Consider the following 23262-nt stretch of genomic DNA (forward strand, 5'->3'; position numbering starts at 1 on the left):
TTCCAAAGTTATGATCATTTATATTACCCATAAATTTTGAGACAATTTACCTCCCCACAGGTAATTTACACCCCAAGGGTAGGTAAGCTCAAATAATTTTGCAGCTAATAAAAGTATATAATCATAACTTCAAAATGGAATCACATACCTATTAACTAATAAAAACTAAGCTGTTTCATTCAACAAGACCTTTACTTTGGTATTTGTAATTCCTAAGGAAGATGGAGACAGAAATGGTCACACATTTCTGTGCAAAAAATGGTCATAAATGTCACAATAGGTACTATTTCCCTATTTGCTTCATTATCTTCTTTGCCCAAATGCAGTTGAGATCTGTTCTTGATCACAGGCATAGCAACCAAAGGGGGCAGAGCCCCCGAGTTGTTACGCCTATGATCAAGGACAGATTTCAACCAAAGAAAACAATCTAGCCCCCCCCCCTGCGATTTCTGATTGTAAATTGCTATTATTTCTTGAAGATGATTACGCACCAGTTATTAGAGTCAAATAGTATTCTCAGGCAATGAAAAAGTTTCAGATAAGTAAATGTATTCACATTCTTTTACATACATAACTGTTAACTACTCTAATAGAATATAATTATACCAACTAAATCAAGTGTAGTAGGAAGGACAAACTATAGAAAACAAAACACCAAAATGTTGTTTTTATAGTATAATTATTTACATGAATGTCAACCATGAATGTTCAATTAAGAGTATTTTGCCAATGAGTTGCACTCTACTAGTGTAATTGAACGCAATTTTCATATTTACAACATGAACAGGTTCTATTTCTCTAATTACTTCTCTAACTATCTTGAAAACGTTAAACTAACACCCAGGGGGATCTTTAGAGGTTCGAATTCCATTGTAGCATGAGAAATTCATATACATTTGAACATACTTATACTTGTACACACACACAAAAAAGGAATTTTCAACTAGAGTAGGGATCATAACAATCAGTAAAAAGTACTGGAGTAGTGCACGATATTAAATCACAGTAAAACAATATATAAGAAGTACTATATTCCTACTGTGCATTTCCATTATGGTATCTTGAGCACAGTAGGGATATAATACTTCTTATTGTTTTACTGTGATTTAATATCATGCACTACTCCAGCTTCAGTGCTTTTTATTGATGTGTTATGGTCCCAACTCTATTTGAAAATTCTGTACTTGTTTGTTAACTTGTTTTGTAAAATGAAATTATTATGACTGGTGAACCCACGCAAACAAACAAATGGCACAGTGTGCCCCAGCTATCAATTATTGTTTGAAAGTGAAGTATCTATTACACTCTGTTGTCAGCAGTGAGAATTGTTCAAAAAGCACCTCTGCAACCAAAGTAGCCACTATGAAAAATACGAAAGAATTCTGTTACGAAGGGAAGTCATCACATGCTAGTGCCAAATCGACACTTTTCACTGTCAGCAAAGATGAATGGGACACAAAGGAGGACACTGGTAAGTCCATAAAGAACACATTGTACATATTGCAGTATGCCAAAAAGCACCTTTCAAACCAAAGCAATGTTGAACAATGAAAAATTTAAGCTCGTAACCTTAGTCATTATCAAGCTATGTTTGTCTATGTTTGTCTGAAGGAATCAGTCAGTCAGTCAGTCATTTACTCAGTCAGTAGAAAATTCTGTTAAATATATATTTTCTTAAATTCCGTAGCAACTTGTGCAAAGCATTTTGGGTCAATCTGAAGGCTTGCTTGGACTTAGTTTTACTTAACCAATATTGCTTCATTGTCCTCAGCAAAAAGTGAGGCTGGTTTTTGGGTGATGCTTTTTTGTGGGCCACACCCACACCTTTGTGGTCCCTACTATACAAAACTATCATACTGTATGACTAGATATTGAGATTCTACAAAATTAAGTATGATTGGGTAATGTTAATATTAATCCACTCAAAAACAGCCAAGCTGTAGTGGTCTTCAAAAGCCTGGGTGAAAAAAAGTTGTGAATCAAAGGTGGCAGCCATTTTTATGATGTTAATGTTAGCAAACTTTAATAATGACTCTATGCATTAATAAAATTTATTATCACAAGTACACAAAAAAATTGGAATTTCAAACTAGAGTAGGGACCATAGCACATTGATAAAAAGTGCTGAAGCTGGAGTAGTGCACGATATTAAATCACAGTAAAACAATAAGAAGTGTTATATCCCTACTGTGCTCCAAAATACCATAAGGAAATGCACAGTAGGGATATAACACTTCTTATTGTTTTACTGTCCAGCTTGTTTCAGTACTTTTTATCGATGTGTATGGTCCCTAATCTAGTTTGAAATTCCAAAAATTTTGGTGTACTTGTTTGTTAACTTTTTTTGTAAATAATTATGACTGGCAAGGGGTCGCCAGCCGCCCACGCAAACTTCTAAATTGTGTACGAGAGTTCCAATATTTAAGTATTTCAAAACGTATTTCTGTACTACTTCAATAAATATTTCATGGATTTCAATTGATTTATAATTGGATTTCTCAGATAGTGTACAAGAGTCCCAAGACGTTGGCTACCCCTTGATGACTGGTGAACCCATGCATACTGCATCTGAAATGGCGCCGTGTGCCCCGTCTATATCAATTATCATCTGAAAAGTGAAGTATCTATCACACTTCGTTGTCAGCTATGTTCAACTTGTTACACAGCATTTCGAATCAAGAACTGTTCGAAAAGCACATCTGCAATCAAAATAGCCACTATGAAAAATATGGACGATTTCCATTACAAAGGGAAGCCTTCACGTGCTACTGCCAAATCAATACTCTTTGCTGTGACACAAAGGAGGACACTGGTAAGTCCATGAAGAATGCATTGTATGTACTGTAGTATGTCAAAAGGCACCTCTCGGGTCGAAGCGATGTCAAACAGTGAAAAAATCAAGCCCGTAGCCCTAGCCATTATCAAATTACGCTTGTCTGAAGGCATCAGTCAGGCAGTCAGTCAGTCAGTCAGTCTGTAGAAAATTCCGTTAAATAAATATTAAAAAAAAAAAATTCCATAGCAACTTGTTGAAAGCATTTCGAGTCGATTGTTTGGGCTTAGTTTTACCTAACCAATACTGCCTCATCATCATGAGGGGAAATTGAGGATGGTTTTTGGGTGATGTTATTTCATGGGCCACACCTACTCCTTTGTGGTCCCAACATCATTGCAGCCATTTCATGGCACCACCTTTGATTTCACAACTTTTTTTCACCCAGGCTTTTGAAGGCCGCACTATTTTTTTTACAGTTTGGCTGTTTTTGAGTGGATTTCACCTTTTTTTGTATTGAGGCTTACTATTTCTTCTTATCTACAGATCATAATTGCTACAGGAACAACGATGATCATACAAGTGATACAGAAAATTACCTACTCATCCCAGACAGCTACCAACAAAGAGAGGGAACCATCAGTATTATTGATGAAAAAAAAAAACAATTTAGATAAGGGTGTCCACGGACACATGCTACCACAAACATTATTTGCTTGTTCATACATACATGATGGCCATAGCATAAAGTTGTATTATATGTATTTATTTCCACTATAGTGATTTATATGAAAGTGAAATCCTTCCAAGTTAGGTATGCATGATTGTAGGATATTAAATATTTTTTATTTTGCAGTGACTGTTCTACTAGAGTATCTTGACTTTTCAAAAGATGCAGTTGCTCAACTTTAAACAAATCCTTACTGGGATATGATTTCCAGCCTGTTGTATCACAAGTTTTGCTAGCATAGCACTTATTATGATGATTATGATAATGATGATTGGCACGAGTCGGTAATACTATAGTCTGCTCGCAGACCACCTTGGGGGCGAGACTAAGTTAATACTACCAGTGTACCACTGATCGATATGAAAATGGCTCCGATATGATGAAATAGCTACTAGACTGAGCCTCAAAGTGTTACAACAGTAGTATGGTATTAATGCTCTAGTAGAGAGCACATGTTTGCTTTCGTTGAAATCATCTAATAGAACACACATAGAATGTTCTAAATTCTCTTTTGAGCTAGAATTTTCATTTATAAGGTAGAAATTAAGTGAAGTGATCAGCCAAGATAGCAGCGGTTCAGTGATTGACATTCGGTATGAAGGTCCTTGGTCCGAACTCTGGTAAGTTTTTTTTGACAATTTTTATGCACCCTTTTTTACCCCGCTGTAACTGCTTTATTAGAGTATCTCAATCCCTCGATTTCACACTTGTTTGGTTTTTGCTTTATAACTTTGTAGCTGTAAGTCTGTTGCTGTTCTAACCACCAAAAGGTACTGCTACGATGATCAGCCTATGTACACATGAATTTTCAAGTTATTCCCCTACTTGGTTTACCCTGTAGCCGTGACAAAAGTTCCATCTTTTTATGTGAATAAATGCTCACAACTCCTTGGATATTTATCAGATTCATAGCATACTTGGTACATGATTCACCTTTATACGCTCTTCATTTGTGCCAAACATTGATGCAATCAAGTTACACATTAATTTTGTGCTTTATAGCAATTTTTGCAAAGTGTGCAAAAATAAATTGAAGCTCCTGTAGCCCCCCTATGGGTTAAGAAGAAAAAAACGAAGAAATTAAAATGAAACTTTGAATGCTCGTATCTTGCAAATGGCTCTTGCAAATTTGCTGTGTGGCCTACCTTACAGCTATAATGCAAAAATAGTGTGCTTTAGAGAAAGGGCCATGGAGCTATGCATGCATGAGAAAGCTGTTTTCTTTCTTCCTGTCAATATACTCACAGTGTGGCGTGTTGGCATACTTGGCCGCACGACACACTACCGTGTGTCTTGATATGCAATAAATAAAGCTAAGTGCTATCTTTTATTCTTGCCACAAGTGTATAAATGAGTAAATGGTGCTTTTATCTGCCAAAATTAGCTAGTACTTTTCTCAGAAGTGTCCATCTTATTAATACTTAAATAAACAGTCATAAACAAGTAAATAAACAGTCAGAATTTCGCAGGATAAAGTTTTAATCAATGTAGACAGTCATGTTATATTACTGACACAGCACCCTTGCTACTTGTGGAAAATAAAGATAATCTTTTACCTCATAATCTTTTTCTTTAGCTATTCAACATATAGGAATCCAACAAAATTAACGTGCTTCATACACAGACTGGAAGTGTGAGGCTAAATTAAACATAGAGATCTTGTCAAGTGATTCAAAATGTCTTTACAGAATTAAACACTGAAGTCATATATACACTGAGTATCGCTGACAAAAAAATACACCTGAACTTACTATGTATACTGCCCAGTAGTGTTGAGTGAAGCTCTCCCTCCCAAACTATTCTGCTTATTTATAGTATGTACAAGTTGAGCTGGATCCTGAAAACAGTTAATAATGAAAAGTGGATTTTTCAGCCAACCAGATAATTAGTGGCGATAGTAAAAGTGTCAACAAGACATGTGTGGTTTGACTCCATTACAAAATCGGGTTCTCCCATAGGAAATGTACGGTGGAAATTTTGATTCACTGTAAATATTGCGTCAGGCATTTGAATGAAAAGATTTTGAAATATTTTTAGTGAGTCAAGCAGTTCTACATAAGAGCCAAATTTCAAGATTGTATGTGACTGCATGTATGTGACTGCATCCACGAGTTGTTGAGGATCCAGCTCAACACGTACATACTATGATGGGTTGCAATTTAGCTAGTAGTGGAGTCTCAAATAGGCCATTACACAACTTTTTGCACAATTGGCATAGTGTTTTAAAAAGGCAAAACAGAGTGTTAGCAAAATGTTCTAATAGAACAGTCACCAAATGATGAGGCCATAATTATTGCAGATGGCTTTTTATGCATTAAAATGTAATTTACCTTATAGCAAGATGAAAGCCTCCAGATACTTGCTCAAGTTTCACAAAATGGTCAAACTATTTGCTTATCCAAACCTCAGCTATCCTTTTCCGAATGCCAAATATGATTGTTCTATTAGAGTGTTTTGTTATAGTGCATTAAATGACTGTTCTATTAGAGTAATTGAATGAAGCTCAGAATGGGCTTCAGTATTTCACTTATATGAACACTTTTGGCTAACTATAGGAACAAAGGTGTTCAGATAACTGAGGATCCACTGTATTGTTGCTTTCTGAAAACAGTCAGGTCTTCTATAACATGTCTATAATATTATAGTCCTCAGTTTTTCCTGTATAAGTCAGAGATTTCACAACAGAAAAATAGTCTGTACTTTGTGTTTAAGAAAAGGATAAATTGAAATACATTCACCTCCATAATTGTGTACATTAAACTACTGAGCTGGAAAGTTTAAGATTAGGTCTCAAGTTCTGGAATGAGAAATGAAAGCCCTAGTTGCTCACAAAACAACTGGCTATATTATTCACCATTTGAATGCCTCTCTTTACATAAAATCTAAACACAACACAGTCTCTCAGAAATGCTGAGCATGAATCATCAGTGGTTGACTGCAGCCATAAACAAAAGGAAACAAGCCACACAATATGAACCCTGAACTTTCCACTGTGTAGTACTGCAGTTCATTATGGATGCATAGCAGTACTGCCATTCTATCGACAATCCAGTTCAGTTCCACACTAGTGCATGGATGCTTACAAGAAGCTTAGACTAGCAGCTAAGCAAAATTTGAGAAAGTGATAAGGTCATGGAGACTAGGTTTGAAAGTTATAAGTAAAAGTGAGTTGGTCAAGACAAGCCCTGGCCCTTGTGCTATTTCTGAAGGTACATGCAAGAAAGTACATAAAAATTACAAACTAAATTGAGTAACAAACAAAAAGTGATATAAAGACAGAACACTGGTCTATGAAAACTGAGAGGTTAAGTTTTATGGCTTTGTGACTGTCCATAAGGTAAATGGTCAATTATACTACATCCCTTTAAGTGGCGACTAACTAGCTTTAACATGCAAAGTGAACGACTCCCGTTTGCTACAGAATGAGTGTTTTGTTCACTCTCCACATGTACATAGTTGAAGTGAGGAACACAAGTTACAAGAAGGCGCAATGATAATAATGGTGTAATTTTACAGTATGCTATAGAGGTAATTCTGTCACTCAAGTATAGTAACAATAAGTGCATTTCTATAGCGGGGTGGCTGTGGATGCATGACCAGTGAACTTGTTTTGGCCACAACCATTAATAGACTACAGAGTATGCAAACAAAAGTTCACAAAGTTCACACAATGAGTGTACAGACAACTACCACATGCCTTCAGACCCTAGCACAAATGCTTAATATTTTAAAACCTCGATTTTGCCTGCAGGGAAAGCTCCAAAATGAACAAAGACAATTTCAGTTTGTGCAGATTCGTTATGATCAAGGCTTGACCGCACACATGCAGTGCATGTGTTAAAGTTAAAATATAAAGTGCTTTCACAAAGAAAGCTCTGTACATTACAACTGCAAACAGAAAACCAAATGGTAAATCACACATACTTAGCTATTATGCAATAATGAATATTAGGTAAAAGGAGTAAGCCACAAAATTGAGCCCTGAACTTTTCCTTTGTGCAAGTTTGTCCTTTTAAAGTATTAAAGAGGTCAATCATAACCACTCTGCCAGTTGCATTTGTTTATAAGAAGACAAAGTGATGTAGGAACATTAAAATTCCACTTATTAAGATAACAGAAGAATACCTTTGCTCAAAAGTAAATCTAGATCCAACAAACAGCAAATTGAATTCTGGAAAATAAATCATCTGACCACAACATCAGTATTCTGAGATCAGTTGTTTGCAGTAAACAACATGATTACATAACCAGTGTACAGACATAGTAAAAATATATATTGTTACAAAAGAAATTGAGAATGCAAACTGATACTTGTACAGTTTCTTCATAGGAAGTAACTGCTAGACTACAACCCAGATTAACCATCAAGACATTTTTAGGAGATAGCTCATCAGACAAAAAATCAAACTCCAAAGTTCATAGTTTGATGAATTAATTTAACAGCAACACCTCAGATCAATACCTAATAATCTAAGACAAATTTTATATCCACGATGTGGCACAAACCTTTTAAACTTTGTCATAGCAACATGTGCTTCCCAGCTATTAAACAAACCAACTGATGTTATGCAACTGCACATAAGCTGGGGTTGGTTACCCACAGACATTTAATCAAAATTAACCACTTCACCTGAATCACCTCAAACAAGAATCTCATGGATCCAAGCAAGCAAGCACATGATGGCAGCTTTTATTTTTGACTATATATAAAAAGATCACTGAAAGTATAGATACAACTCAGATTTCAGAAAACATTCTACAGTGTGTTAGCTCATGAAACCAACAAAGTTTACACTATGGCTATATATATACACAGTACAACTGTCAGTGTACTGGCTTCTACAGCAAGTACACAATTTTGTTTTCTTAGTTACATAATTCAACTATATATACGTTCAACAAGCTGTACTCTGCAATGAACAAATCTATGCCGGTTAAAAAAAGCGCAAATCTGCCAGTTTGAAATTGATTAAATAACACACAGGAAAACTTTACAAACATTTTTTTTTTACATCAAATGCGTCTAAACTTGGAGAGTGTATACTGAACAAACAATCGCACCTTAAAATGGTAGCATAAACAATTAATTATTGTCAACATTTCTTTATAACTTTGTAAGTGAACAACCTACAAAGGTCCAGTTTTCACTCTCTGATATAAACCATTCTTCACTCTCTTTATATAGTGTGGGGATATCCTTGAAGAGTAAATGGCTCAGGTTTGGCTTTGTTGTGCTGTTCCATTGTTCTGTATTATGTTATGGTTTTTTTGTTTTTTTTTGCAGTTGGTGAAAACCACCGAACTATTCGCAATAGAAATATTCGCAATAACTTGGTAGCTAGGACCTAGGACTAGTAGAGAATATACAAGAAATTAGCACTTGATAGTAAGAAAACCACATATTTTACTCCTTGTTTAATCCATATACTACTATTCTCGTTGTATTACCGTTTATGTTACGCATACCTCAATATCGATAATAAATATGCATCAATAAATACTGTCTATGGCCTATGGTGGTGACAAACACTTCAGTCAGCTTTTAGCATGGAAAGCACCTTTTATAGCGAGCTACTAGATTAACTAAATGCTTTTAAAAAGTTATGTATCTCAGACCATTATCTATATTTTAAAAATGAATTTTCGGTCAATATTTTGATTAACAGTATAACAGTGTGTAAAACGGAAACACTGAAACACATTACTGGGGAACATATCCAATAAAGCCACACTCTATTCTTTCTACACATAACCTGTGAAGTAGCTAGCAATACAATTAATTAATTCTTTAATGTACACCCCTCATGTATATTCAAATTATAGTCAGGTGTAGCTAAGCTTACTCACCAGTGTATATATAGTTGATCAGAAAGAATCAGTAGCTTTACTGCCCTCTCAAAACCACCCACTGGGTCTTCACTTGTTGTAGCTAATAGATAACTGGCCATTTCCTCTACTACAGTGCACTTCGAGACCGCAGCTAACACGCCAGAGGTGATTCTGTTTCTATGTTAGCTTTCCCCTTGGTTTCTGAAATCACTCTCCACAAAAAAACTGACAATTTCAAAATAACGCTGAACTTCAGACCGCCGATGCTATAATATAGTGACGGCACGTGGAAAGTCTGCGCGTGAAGCACACTTCGATGTGATGTGACCGAACTTCGATGTGATGGATGTGACCGAACTTCGCTCCTTACGTAATGTGGCTATGCAATGGTTCGTAAGAATACGGAATTACGGAAAGTAACCGCATCTATTGTACATGAGATTTACGAAGACTGCAAGTGTATTATTCTTCACGTGAGAGTCAAAGGGTACCTATATAAAATCTTGGTGTATAAACATCAATAAAAGCTTAGAGTTCGACAAGTACACATAAACTCAATAAGCCATAGAGATAGCGTACCCCTATACTATCTATGAATTTTAAAAAACGTGATCACTACATGTTTTGTGTAATGGACTTGATCACAAGTGATTTATATGTTTTGGCGCATTATGCTATTAACATCTATACAGTAGTATGTAAATGCCAGTAAAGTTGATGGCAAGTCTCCACCATCACACACTTTGCTAGGTTACTATTTAGCCTTCTTTTTGGCTCATGTCTTTATGATAGTAACGATCCACTGCACAACTAACATGCACCATACCCACATGGCCAGCGATAGGAACCTCAACCAGCAGCATTAAGTAGTGATATTAGATATATAGTATACCAGAGGTTCTATTCTGCATTTTAGTAGAAGTTGCAGCAATACCCAATGGCGGATCCAGGATGAGGCATTTAAGGCAAACCCCCCCCCTCCTCATTCAATCCCTCATCTTGTGGAGGAGCCAGGCACACTTCTGATTAAAATAGCTACTAACTGTATGCCAGGCCAAGAAATTCATGAAAATATGTACATTTTACTACAAATTCACCTGAAATCAAAGCAAACCAAAGTGAAACTAGCTGTGAAATTGTCACCCAGCACCTTAATGTGTACTAAGCGCCTCTAAAATAATTATCGTGTTGCAGTTGTTTAAAACATTTAGAGCCTTTTAAAGACTTCACAACCATCTGAAAAGGACAAAATGGCAAAAATAAACAGTGAGACATTGCTAAAAGGTGATTATTTGCTGCTTCAAAATGCAGCACTAAACTAGAGAATCTGGCTCTCCCCAGCAAATTTAGCCTGTTTGTGCCCCTCCTCTTGCCAACTCCTGGATCTGCCCCTGATACCCAATACCCAACAGGTGTCTCTAACATAGATCACATCAACACTCAGTACAGAAACTGCATAAAACTAAATAGCTAGCTGGATCAGATGAGCCTGTATATTTAGACTCAATCAACAATTATTGTTTATGTTTACAGTAGGAGTGACGATGCATAGTGTTGTATTCTATAGCTACAATGTAATGAATGTATCCATAGGTTCTGACTTAATAACATATTGACATGAAGAAGGTACATATATGAGATTAAAAGAAATGTGCAGTAGTTGCTATTTGCAAGCCAAGGCAGATAGGTATAAGGTTGACATCATGTACGTATTTCTCATCATCTTCTGTAACACCAGGCTGATGAGGTGAAGAGTTTCATCCCCTCTGTGGCTACATTGTTGGCTCAAAATGTGCATTTAAAGCAATAAACATTTGTTTCTGTACAGGTATGACATACGACTTATTGGCTGTACTGCAAGGGGATGGACTGATCTTCTCAGGGAGCTTCTCAGATATATTTAATCTAGGAACTTAAAAGTAGACAATTGAACTCCTATAGCTACTAACATAAAAAATTCTCTCATGCACTTGTTTAGCATGAACAACATAGGAATATCCACTCTGCTAGAAAACATTTCAGCAGGTACAAAATGGTATGCATAAAATGCTTTGATCTTTGGGAGATAAAGGATCTTTAAGAAATCCACTAAGAGTCCTCTGGGAGGGTTCCCTAACTTAAAGTCTAAAATGGTTAGACACTTCTTAGCAGATATGATCTGCATAGTTCATAGAGTTCCAACACACTCCACATCTCAAAAAATAATCATTGTAGGACTACGTACTAAAATTATGGCCCAAACACTGAATTATCATTTATTATCAACTTTTCCAGTTATATAGGCACTGGAAGGTGAACACAGAAGACAGATCCTGTACAAGGTGTTTACCACCAGCTTAGGGGCTTACATGCAGAATCAAGAAAACTGGAAGCACCACAATTACTAGAAGTATTATTTAAAGTGTTATCATAAATGATGGCTCATCTTAGTAGCTAATAGCCACACACAGAGTGCAGTGTTGGGGATGAGAGTTTTTACTTCTGATAAAATTAATTTTGGTTACTTCTTATTGATTCGAAGAACAGTTTATAGCCTTTCTCCACCTATTCATTGCCTATAACAGCGTTGAAACCGGGTCACTACTGCTGACCCGGATGACCCACTGACCCCGATTAATTAAAGCCGAGGCGTGCGATAAGAGCTATGTTTCGGCTAATCTCGAGCGAGCGAGACTACGTTTAGAGCGTTCGATTCGTGTTGAGTAAACAGAGGCAGATCCAGACTTTTAGAATTGCAACTTCAGCCGAGCTGTAGGTTGAAGACCAAAAAAAAAAAAAAGGTCATCACCTACTAACAATAGCTACCCCTCACCATAGATACCCTCAGTTTTCGTGCTACATACTGCACTTACTAATGAATGGGCGTGGCTGAGCGTATGTTTGTAACGCGATAAGTGGGCGTGGCTCACGAAATAGCTATGCGATAGCATTTATACGTTTCCACGTCGTCAAACGAACAATTTCGTTTCTCACGTGATCCAATCCGGGCCAGACCCGGATAATTTGTAAACCGGGTCAGACCCGGATGACCCGGAGAAAATGTGACCCGGTTGACCCGGAGAAAATGTGACCCGGTTGACCCGGATGACCCGACCCGGTTTCAACGCTGGCCTATAATGTTTAAGATGCAATTATGCCTGCATGTACCTTTTATTAACTACATACTACCTAATAACATTCTCCATAAATCTACCCCTCTATCAAATGTTCATACGTTGGTACAGCACTATAATTATGTTGCTCATGTGCTGGTACATGTTGGTGGCATTGCTGCAAGAGACATGTAAACCGCCCTGTTCTTTCATTGGGAACCACCGTTGCTATTAATAATCTAATTTTTATTTGGCTATATGTTAGTTTACATGCATTGTGCACATTACTCCACCTCCAATACATAAATTTGTCTCTGTTACTATTAGTGCCTTTATTCATATATAATTCCTACTCCATCACATTCACCTAAGCAGACAGTAAAAGCATACTTCATAGAATATCTACATTTGAGGTCAAAGACATCTGTTGATACTATAACTGTTTTAATTCTGTAGGTATTCCTTGCAATACAAATCTTAAAAGATACATCATAGCATAGCAATTCTAAAAAAAGTGCTTTTAAGATGGTCACATATCTTTTGACTACAAAGATTACTGCATTCTGTAGACAAAGCATTCCTACCAATACCCACTTCAAAACTTCAGGCTTGCATGAGGTTTCTCAACCATTGCCCATTGCTTCCTTATACTTGTCACCTCCACAGTTTTATACTGCTCAGGAAAGTGTAAGTAGCTCTTGCTTGTTCTCAGTTACTCTACTGTCTTGTTTTGGCTTGAATTGAAAGTAGGGCACCAGTAACATGTACAGAAAGAAGACAAAGAAAAGACAGTTAAGACTCTTGAGTGTGGCATCACTACGTGAACCATCTCCTGTGGACAATAGAGTGCATATAAGACAGGACATCATTGATGAACTAGACATAATAAAATCAAGAGTAGATCAGGTAATTTACTATATATGTGACCGGATTTGCGAAAAGGTACCTTTTTCACACACAAAATTTAACCCATTTTTTGAACTTTGAAACTTCATAACATTTTGATCATGGCATATAATTGTTTGAAATTTTCAACAAATGTAGCTACGGTATCTGGCTACATTTTGATACTAAGAGCAAGGTAATTAGCATATGGAGTCAAGTGTTACAGCATTTTGTTTGATGGTATGTCAAATGTGTGGAAAAGGTACCTTTTCGCAAATCCAGTCACATATATGCATGCATGTAAGTATCATTGTAAGGTATATTCATATTTCTAATTATTTTAGATACTTCAGAGTTTTGAGGAAGAGAGTGAACTATCCATGGTACGCATGTCTCATAAAAAACATCAGCTTTATGTACTTCTTGTTATAGCCATTAAATTCAGCTGTGTCCATCCCTGTAAAGGTGAGAACCATGCATGTTATATAGCTAGCTTCAAAAGGACAGACACTTTCAAGTGTTGTATGATTATATTTTCAAAAGACATTAGAAAGTCTCTTCAAACAACATGAAGCACTTGGAGCCAGAAGAGAAAAGGTATTAGCTATATAAAAATTATGAAAAATCAAACATTTTTATATCTTTATGTTGTGTGTATATAGGACCTATCTTCAGTGAAAGACGTGAGTGAGACAGCATGTGGCTATTTTAGGGTCTATGTATCTGTGTGTTTATTTAGTTTTTCAAGAAATGTTTAGAGCGATTTTTTGATGAGGTATAGATGTACATCTAGTAGTTGTAAAATATGAGACATTATTGACTGCTACACTATAGGCTACAATCACAGAACTCAACTATAGTACTGGTGAACATCATATACCTGATATAAAGGAGTTTGTGTAAGTAATAAGCCTGTTTAAACCACTATAACATATAGCATATAGTTCTGCAGTTCAGAATGCACTCCAAATGGTGCACCAGCTGAGAATTCTTAATGCTCAGCTAGTTGAGAAGATGTCAGATGCTCTTAAGTATGTCATTTTATATACTTAGCATGGCATGTTAACTGTCTTGCAATGTAGAAGAAAAGATTTGCAGTCACAGTTTGGAAATGGTAATGGTTTACAAGTACATGATTGTACCACAAGGACATGTAAATATTCTATAGCAGGAGATAGAGGGATGCATAACACAGACCATATAATCACCATGTATACAAATGAGGCACTAAAGTGTGGCAGGTACATACTGTGGTATACTCATAGCTATTTACTTATGTACTTGCTTTACTTCAAAATGTATATGCATAGGTTGGAGAAAGCCATCAAAGGAATGACTGAGGTGAGCATTTTTTTACAACGGAATGCTATTTGCAAGTTTTGCAAACACATAGGAGGTTGAGAGTTTGAAGAATTACAACTCATATTTGATGCAAAAGAATGAAACTGACAAATCCAAACTATGTAAAATAGAAATTTCAAACAGAGAACTTAAAGCAGTTAGTGACTAAACAAAGGAATATTGCACATATCAATGATGTGAATATAATAGACTGTTCAAAAGCTGAGGACAGAACTTAACTCACTAAAACACAAAGCTGCAAGGGATGCAGCTATCTCTCAGGTATACAGTACATTAACATACGGTATTATTGTATTGCTGCTGCATGATGGTAAATATTTCTTACTATATAAACACTCTCATTTTCATGTGTAGCAAATCAACTACCAAACATCAAGACAGTTCAGTCCAGTAGATGAAAATGAGAATACACAAGCTACTCCACAAGCTGAACCACCCAGACAAACTGTAATAATTCCATCTACTAGCCAACAAAGAGAACAAAAAGAACAGGCTAGTTTAACTATAGCTGAATTTGTCAAAACATTGCTGGACGACCCATACTGTTACAGATACCATCTGGAGTTGTCTCTAAGAAGCAAACTGTAGTGAGTACACATACACTTACTATTTCTGGTTTACTGGTTATCCAATGTATACAGTCAGCAAAACATACATCTAGGCTTGTTGAACAACAACTTAACACCGTAGAAGAACTACTAATACAAGGACAGAAAAGGACAAATCTTGCTGAAAAAGAAATAGCAAATCTCGCCAACATGACTGATGAGACTTTGAACCATAAGGTATTGGTTAGTACTGAATGTGCACATGCATGTAGCTAAGCTATGCACATATCATATATGTGTGCATGTTTCCCTTCATACTTTAGTACAGACAACAGTACAATTGTTTATGTGAAGCAGTGGATGTGATCATCATTTTATTAGGAAGAGAAGGTACATAGCTACTCAATGGTGTGTACACTATTAGTGATCATATACATGTGCACCTAAAGGATCAGATAAACTGTTGAGAGTTTTAAACAATGCTACTCCAAGTAATGTTTTTGGGGATAAGGTAAGCCACATGTTGCACAACATTTAGTATGCAAGATATCTTTGCCTATGTCTACATGTACAGCTGAAGTGATTTTCTAGAAGTTATTCTACACTGCTAATTCTATTTGAATTTTTTACAGAAACAGGCTATTCCAATCAATGAATTGGCTGATATCATGAAAAGTGGTTAGTACACATTACAGTACTATACAGCATATTGCATGCTATTAAAATGTTGCATGATTTCAAACTATGTATATATACTTTAGCTGCCTCTAGAGTCATGTTAGAATTAAAGTTGTTCATTAAGCTGAAGGTAACAGCATACTATGAGTAATGATATGATGTCAGTGTGTGTACATTAGAGGAGACTAGCAGCCATACCATCATTGTCAAATAGAAAAACTTTGCTATCAAATGAGGAAGCTAAAAAGGTACATTTGGATAAACACATTTAATACATGATGCCTCATGAGAGAAAGTACACTTTGATAGAATATCACTGAACTACAAAAATGGCTGGACAAAGAAGTGAAAGGAATTGATGAGGAAATTGCAGGATCTGTACAGCAGTAAGAGTAGCTAAATAAAGTGTTTTCCATCATAGATAATACACTTTATAGTTATGAAGAACACAAGAAGGAAATTGAAACTACACAAGCTGTATACTTTGATCAGCTATCAAAGAGGGTGAGTGTCTGTCATTATCTACACATGGAGAACTTATGAATCACCTGAAAGGTTGATGGCACTATTCAACAGTTATCCAAATCAATGGAGAAGCTTGAGATGCCAGGTACAAACAGATATACAACAAAATTGGATTCACTTTACACGATATAATGCACAGATAACGTAGAGGTAATGTTGGGAAATTTCATGACCACCATAGACCACGTAAATGACAATCCAGCATCCAAGAATAAACCTGTAAGCTATAAACTTTGTAATTTATGCACACAACATACATGTGCAAGCTTGTATCTGGCATGCTGCAAATATTATACAGTAATTCTTGAAATATATAGCACACAAATCCATTTGGTATGGAAACCATAGAAGAGAGTAAAGGTGGAACAAATTCAGTAAAAGAAAATGCTAACTGGCTAAGCACACTCTCTATTCCAGGCTAGTAATGTATATACTAGATATGAATGGTGTACAGTGTGTTGTGTGTATACAGCAATTGATGTAATTAGGAAAAATGTGGCTGGTCACTTGAGGACAAAGGTATATATACACAAATAATTACATAATGACATGGTCTTTTCTACACAGCATGGAGTCAACATTAGCTCAACCTCATGGAGGACACAGGCTTACAAGAAGAAGGAACAAAATTATCAAGAAAATGTACATGCATTCTAATATTGAATGTATAGCTAAGTGATACGTTGTTTCTGTGTTTCTTTTGCTAGGCACCAACCAGGAAATTTCGAATGCCTTCATTAGCTCATTGTGTTGACTTCAGTGCAAATAACTGCAGTAATAAACCACCTTCAAAATCACCTTCAGAAGCTATTCACTTTCCAAGTATACACAAAAAGCAACCAAGAAAGTTTTCAGAAATTCTTCAACAGGTAATGAATCCTTATGCAACCAGGCATACTCCAGCTACAGCTAACGCCACAAGAATATTTGCTCACAAAGCATCTCAAAAGCAACAGAAGGCTCTTGTAACACATGCACTTCCACATGTAGAGAACACTGCTAAACTCACAGGAACAAAGCTGGAAGGGCCATGGCATGTGCACTGATTACACAGTATTGTAATGTTTTCAAACTACATCCATATAATCATAGTATCTGAGTGTACCAAATAATTATTATGTTATAACATGATTTACCACTGTAAATAAGGTTAACAAAACAAGGGAGCCTTGGGTGTAGTTGGCGTTGAGTACTAGTTATTAGAGCTGGATCCCACAAATGTTAATCAATACTGTTGCACATGCAAAACAGCAATCACTCGATCTCTACTCGTGGCAGTAGGGACACTATTTAGAATTACTTATACTGAAGTCAGTCTTAAAGATTAAAGCTGTTGCAAATTGTCACCCTCCCACCCGCCCCTGACTAATCACTGACATCCACCTTGACTCACCCAATGCAATCATGTGTGCTAGCACACTTGGTATAAATAAATTATTTCACATTTTGGTCACCCAGGGATGCATGGCGCAGTAGTCAGGCTGCTTGATGCAACTGAGTACTGGCTATAACAATATAAATACAGCAGCTAACTTCCTCACTAGGGAAGATGCAGGTGCTTTTAATACCTAGCATCTTGCAGTGTCCTGGGCTGCCCCATTTATCCACAAACTATGCATAGCTCTAATGCAATCCATATAGCTACTGGTAGTGCATGCAGGCAAAGTGGATGTAGGATATTAGCTGCTGTAATGTTTATATAAACTAGCATTCAACCTTCTGTTAAAGTTCTCTCTGTTATTGTACTCTTTTATGTCCTTTTGGTGTTTACTGCATGATCTGTTAAGGTATGCCAATAAAGTTTGAAGTCCTTTTGACAAAAAATGTTGTTTCATTTCCTACAAGTAGTGCAAATTCACAGTAATGTTACAGGCCCAACTACTGTTGTGGTCTTACAATTCAGTGACAAGCAAAGTGGAATCCTGCCAGCAATGTGGGTATATAATTTCTGCAATATGGGCATACACCTTATAAAGAAATAGAAACACATTTCAACTCAGAATGATATTTTTGCACTTTTAGCTTTGCACGTTTCACCCATTCATGCATCAGCACATAAGTAGCTTGATTGTTTTACAAGGCAGGTGACTATGAAGTTTAAGGCTTACTCTGCAATGTGCTTCTCTAGTATGCCATTCATAATGCCTAGTCCTTCATGTAAACGCTTGCTGATTAACTCAGGATACTGCAGTTAACACAGTCATGCATATATACTGTATAGATATGAACTGAGAGCTTTCTATATCATGGATAAGTTCTGTGAGTGTACAACTTTGCTATTTATCAATGTTGCATTATGACTCATATAAACAGTTATCACTTACGAAATGTTGCAAATACAGTGCAGAGCTGGTGCTGATAGCAGTTAGAGCTGTGAAATGAGTTATATATGAAAAATGTAGTATTCTGACACTACGTATGTATTTAGCACAGGAAAACTATTTGCTACCTTTTCCACCCTATAATTAATTGTTTCAAGTTTCTTGTAGACCTCAAGCTGACTAAATGGTAAACCACCTTGATTGTCAGTTCTTGTAAAGCTTTTTAGGGATCACTCAGCTTTAAGGTTACCATCTACACTTAATTAGCTGCAACACATCAATTATATTGTTTTGTAGTGAGAAATTTTAAATGAGGGAGTATCACATTTGTGTGGCATTAACACTTTCCATTCCTACATGCAGAAGTGTGATTACAATAATGTGGTAATAGCATCACATGCTTACTGAAAGTATATTATTCTGTGATAGCACATGAGCACTTTAGAAGACTTTGTACTTGTGAACTCTTTTAACATCCTTAACTGATGTGATGAGTGAACAGTACACAATACTTATCATGTTTTTTATTGAGGGTATTAGTTGGGATGGTGACACATATGTGCTGTGGTAGCATATACTATACTGCAGCACAGGTCCTCATCACTGAAGCATATAGTTACATAAAAATATGCTAGTTTGTTATCAGAGTGATACATGGTAGAGACACAATGCACCTTAATAATTTGTCACATATCCTCAAGCTATTATAGCTACTCATACAGTGTGTATATTTAGAATCATTAGAATACTTGATTGAAAGTTGGCTCTATAGCTATCAGCTTGCTTACTAGCATAATTTAGTGTTGAAGGATGCAGCTATATAGCCCTGCCCTAGAAGTCCTTCCTATCCAAGCAGTGGCGTAGCCAAACCCGGGCAAGCCAGGGCATTGCCCGGGCATCAGACTTCTTTGCCCCACCATCAGCTCCTAGAGTAATTATAAAGACGTGGGCTGGATAGCTCGAGATTTTGCTAAAGTTACTTAACTAGTCACTGTACAAGAATAAGTATAGCACAACTTATACAACACTCACCGTGCCATTTTCGCCAATGGTTTCCTTCTTTTTGGCTAAACAGAGGTGGGGTATCCAAGGGATTTTCCCTACGAGTAACTTGATTGTGCACAAATAGAGGAAATAAATAGAAGCAAGATCACGTGATTACAAAAACCCGCGCAGCATTGTGGCAAGGAGTGAAGGACAAAGAATTGGTTTCACAATAGTAGGCTGGACGGTTTACATTTGGATTAAGTGATCACGGAAGCTATTGGTGTGGTCAAAACTCGGGAGGCAAAGCAGTCTAGAGGTATTTGTGAAATTAGCACCCATGTATCCGTGTGGATACTGCTCAGTTCAAACGGTATGGAGTACTTGTTCAGTCAGCAATTCTTTTCTTTTTGTTTCCACTTTTCTAGGCTAACAACTAGTGGCAGAGCATAGTCATCACGTGATAGAGCGCCTCGTGCTTTAATTCAAGAACCTTTGTAGTCTGGTATTAAGACACATGTAGCTAGATGTATGTAATATGTTAGAAGGCCAATAGTTAGCTAGGCGTTCGCTTCTATTAGGTTGTTAGTCATCTTGCATACAGCAGTGTAGGATGATACATAATGCATTTTAAAAATGTTATATTGATGTCCATATGAAGATGGGCATGTGTACGTGTGTTACATAGGAAATGGCTTGCCCACCCATTGCCCAGGCATGGCGAAAAGTCTGGCTACGCCACTGTATCCAAGTACTTCATTATACAAAGAGCTAACCTACAGGCAAACTGTTTGACTACTGAAAATCTTTATCCAGGAGTATATGGAGGAGGTTCTGAATACCGTTTGAAATTTGTACTTCTGCACAGGCTTGTGGTAGGAATACCAAATGTCAAAAAACTTTGGCAGTACAGAAATGGTAGGAACAATGTGGTGCAATAAATGTAAAAAGTTAACATGAACTTTACATTTGATTTCCCAAGGATATGAACTACAGTTACATCTGTGCACATTTCTACAGGCTACACCTTCCCAGAAACCATCAAACCAGGTGAATAACTAAATCCTTCATACACATTCATTTCATTAATACATGTAGTGCATGCTTAGAGAAGTCCAAAGCAAAGTAAAGGATATGCTATACAGGGAAGTTATAATCTACATATTATCTATATAATGAACCCCTGTGCAGTGCAAAATGATTATACACATACAGCTTCATTTAAGAATGCCACACCAACTTGACTACAAATTGAAGTGACCAGAAAGTCAAACAATATTAGCCTATTCCAGTAACATACTTTTTATTAAGTTTTGCTACCTACAATTCAACTGTTTCCTGGACGCAGTATTATTTGATCATCAATGCTGAAAATGTCTATTGAAATTACATAATATAATACTCAAAGCTAACTACATTTCCAATCTTCCCAGTATAGTAACCATGTTGAGAGTGTGCACATACCAGCATTGGATTCAGCTAGAGATACCTCCTTTGCTAAAACATCTACTACCAGTACATTTCAGTGCACTTTGATTTTTGACCCATATGTCTCAGCAGAAGCAGCTAATTTCAAGTCAAGAGATACAAGGAAAGACGTGACATTAGCAAAATATGTCACCCAAAATGCAAGCTACACAAAAGACAATGGATCACTACAAATACAAGTGGGAAAGAATAAGAATTGTACCTCAAAGAATGAGTATAACCATCATGATAAAGAACAGGCTAGTAAGAGATGAGAAACCTCCTAAGCATCCAGTTGAGTAGTACTTCAAAGTTACATCAGTTAATATTAAAACCTGAAAATATGCAGCCAAGATATTTCATAAAAATTGTGCACTGATGTATGTGTTACAAGACTGTACAGAAGGTATATATTCTATGACATTAATTTAATGTCACATGCATCTATGTATACAATAAATTTCAGAAGATTTAATATTACTTTTATAATCATTTACTCTACTAGTATTGAAAGCTTTTTCATGCAATTTTGTTTGCAGTTTGCTGAGTATATGACATGCATGCATTTCAAATTTGAAAAACAAAATGGGTAATTCAATATTGGGGATAGGCCAAACCCAAGTGATGCTATTGTTGCCACCACAAGGATAACTCTTGTTTCAAAGACATACGTACATAGTAAATACACAGTTAAAATACTGTATCATGTGACATGCAATACATACTTAACACTGGTTGGTAAATAACAGAAACAAAATCATCCATTTGTAGGGACCCGCCGATTATGCTCATTATTTTACCTATTTAAATATGCTATGCTGCACTGCTCAAAAATTTTCCTATTATGCTCAAATTATGTTCAATATTTATACCTCAGTTCCCATGTTTTTCTAATAAAGTTGCACTTTATGGGAAAACAGTAAGCTGCTGAAGCACAGACTCTAAATCCTTGCTTATCAAAATGCATGTCACAGAAAAGATCGATACACTCTAATAGAACAGTCAGCTGACTGATTGTTCTATTAGAGTATATCAATCTTTTTCTCTGATCAGTATTTTGATAAGCAAGAATTTATGGTAATGCACAAGTGTTCTGCCTATCAGGCTAGCATTATGCTCAATGCTTTTAGGTACCTATTATGCTCATTATTATGCCAGCATAATCGGCGGGTCCCTGTCCATTTGAATTGTTCACTTGTCAACCGCCATCCAATGATGGTGGTTTTTTTGTAGGTGTGCAGGGTTTCTCCTATATGTTTATGCAAATAGGACCAGTGATACGGTCAGCCACAATAAATTGTAGCTCCCAATTGCATGAGGCTTACTTTGGGGTTCCTGACTTTGAAGTCACAGAAATTACTTTTGTAACCGGAAGTATTCAGTGATACACATAATATATATAGTTAAACAGATGACAATTATCTTCAGGTACAGTGAACACAAAACAAATGTGTGTGTACAGATGGTAGAAGGTGTAGTCAAGGATTTTTTGAATGTGGGGGGGGGGGGGGCTAAGCTGGACAGGGACATACATAGGTAACTAGTCAGACATTAGAAGATACCTAGCCTTCTCACAAGGCCCTAGTGGTAAGATTCATGTAGTATCCATGGTCAAATAAACTAATTGGAAAAATGACTACATTAGTGTGTGAAGCACACTAGCATGCTCCGCCAACATAGGGATGCCCCCAGGAGATTTTTGAAATTAGGCCCTCTAAAAGTGGATCTGAAAGTGTTTTTAGCAGTTTTTCAGTTGTGATAAGTGATATAGTCAATTAATTTCTAGATCTGCCGGGTTAGAAAGACTGATCTAGCTATAGCCAGCTACAAATTCCAGCACCATAACCCACAGCATGGGGTCATATCAGAAGGTAACTGTTACAGATTTTACATCCATAGACAAAAGTGGGTGAATATGTTATATAGCTGCCTTATGAGATTGTAAATTACCAAAAGACTACAGTTTGCTGAATGGCCAAGTTGGTAGCTACATATTGTACTGAAGCTGATAACTCTAACCAGTTAAACCAACTAACACTTGTTGAATCATACAAAATATAAAAACCAC

General features: G+C 36.5%; 1 protein-coding gene across 1 annotated transcript; it reads left to right on the forward strand.

The window, feature by feature from the left end:
- Positions 1-13186: 13186 nt before the first annotated feature.
- Positions 13187-17468, forward strand: LOC136264893 (early endosome antigen 1-like). The gene is made up of 26 exons (XM_066059658.1): positions 13187-13330; positions 13654-13692; positions 13742-13774; positions 13853-13906; positions 13972-13992; positions 14049-14084; positions 14144-14208; positions 14254-14340; positions 14392-14550; positions 14620-14650; positions 14703-14807; positions 14861-14932; positions 15026-15163; positions 15223-15258; positions 15313-15462; positions 15543-15609; positions 15669-15730; positions 15852-15897; positions 15981-16027; positions 16077-16145; positions 16207-16283; positions 16335-16401; positions 16453-16507; positions 16895-16941; positions 16990-17064; positions 17130-17468. Exons 1-26 carry the CDS (start codon positions 13187-13189, stop codon positions 17466-17468), a joined length of 2121 nt encoding a protein of 706 aa, XP_065915730.1.
- The last annotated feature ends 5794 nt before the right edge of the window (positions 17469-23262 follow it).

Source organism: Dysidea avara, chromosome 8 (genome assembly GCF_963678975.1).
Source record: "Dysidea avara chromosome 8, odDysAvar1.4, whole genome shotgun sequence".
NCBI classification, from domain to species: domain Eukaryota; kingdom Metazoa; phylum Porifera; class Demospongiae; order Dictyoceratida; family Dysideidae; genus Dysidea; species Dysidea avara.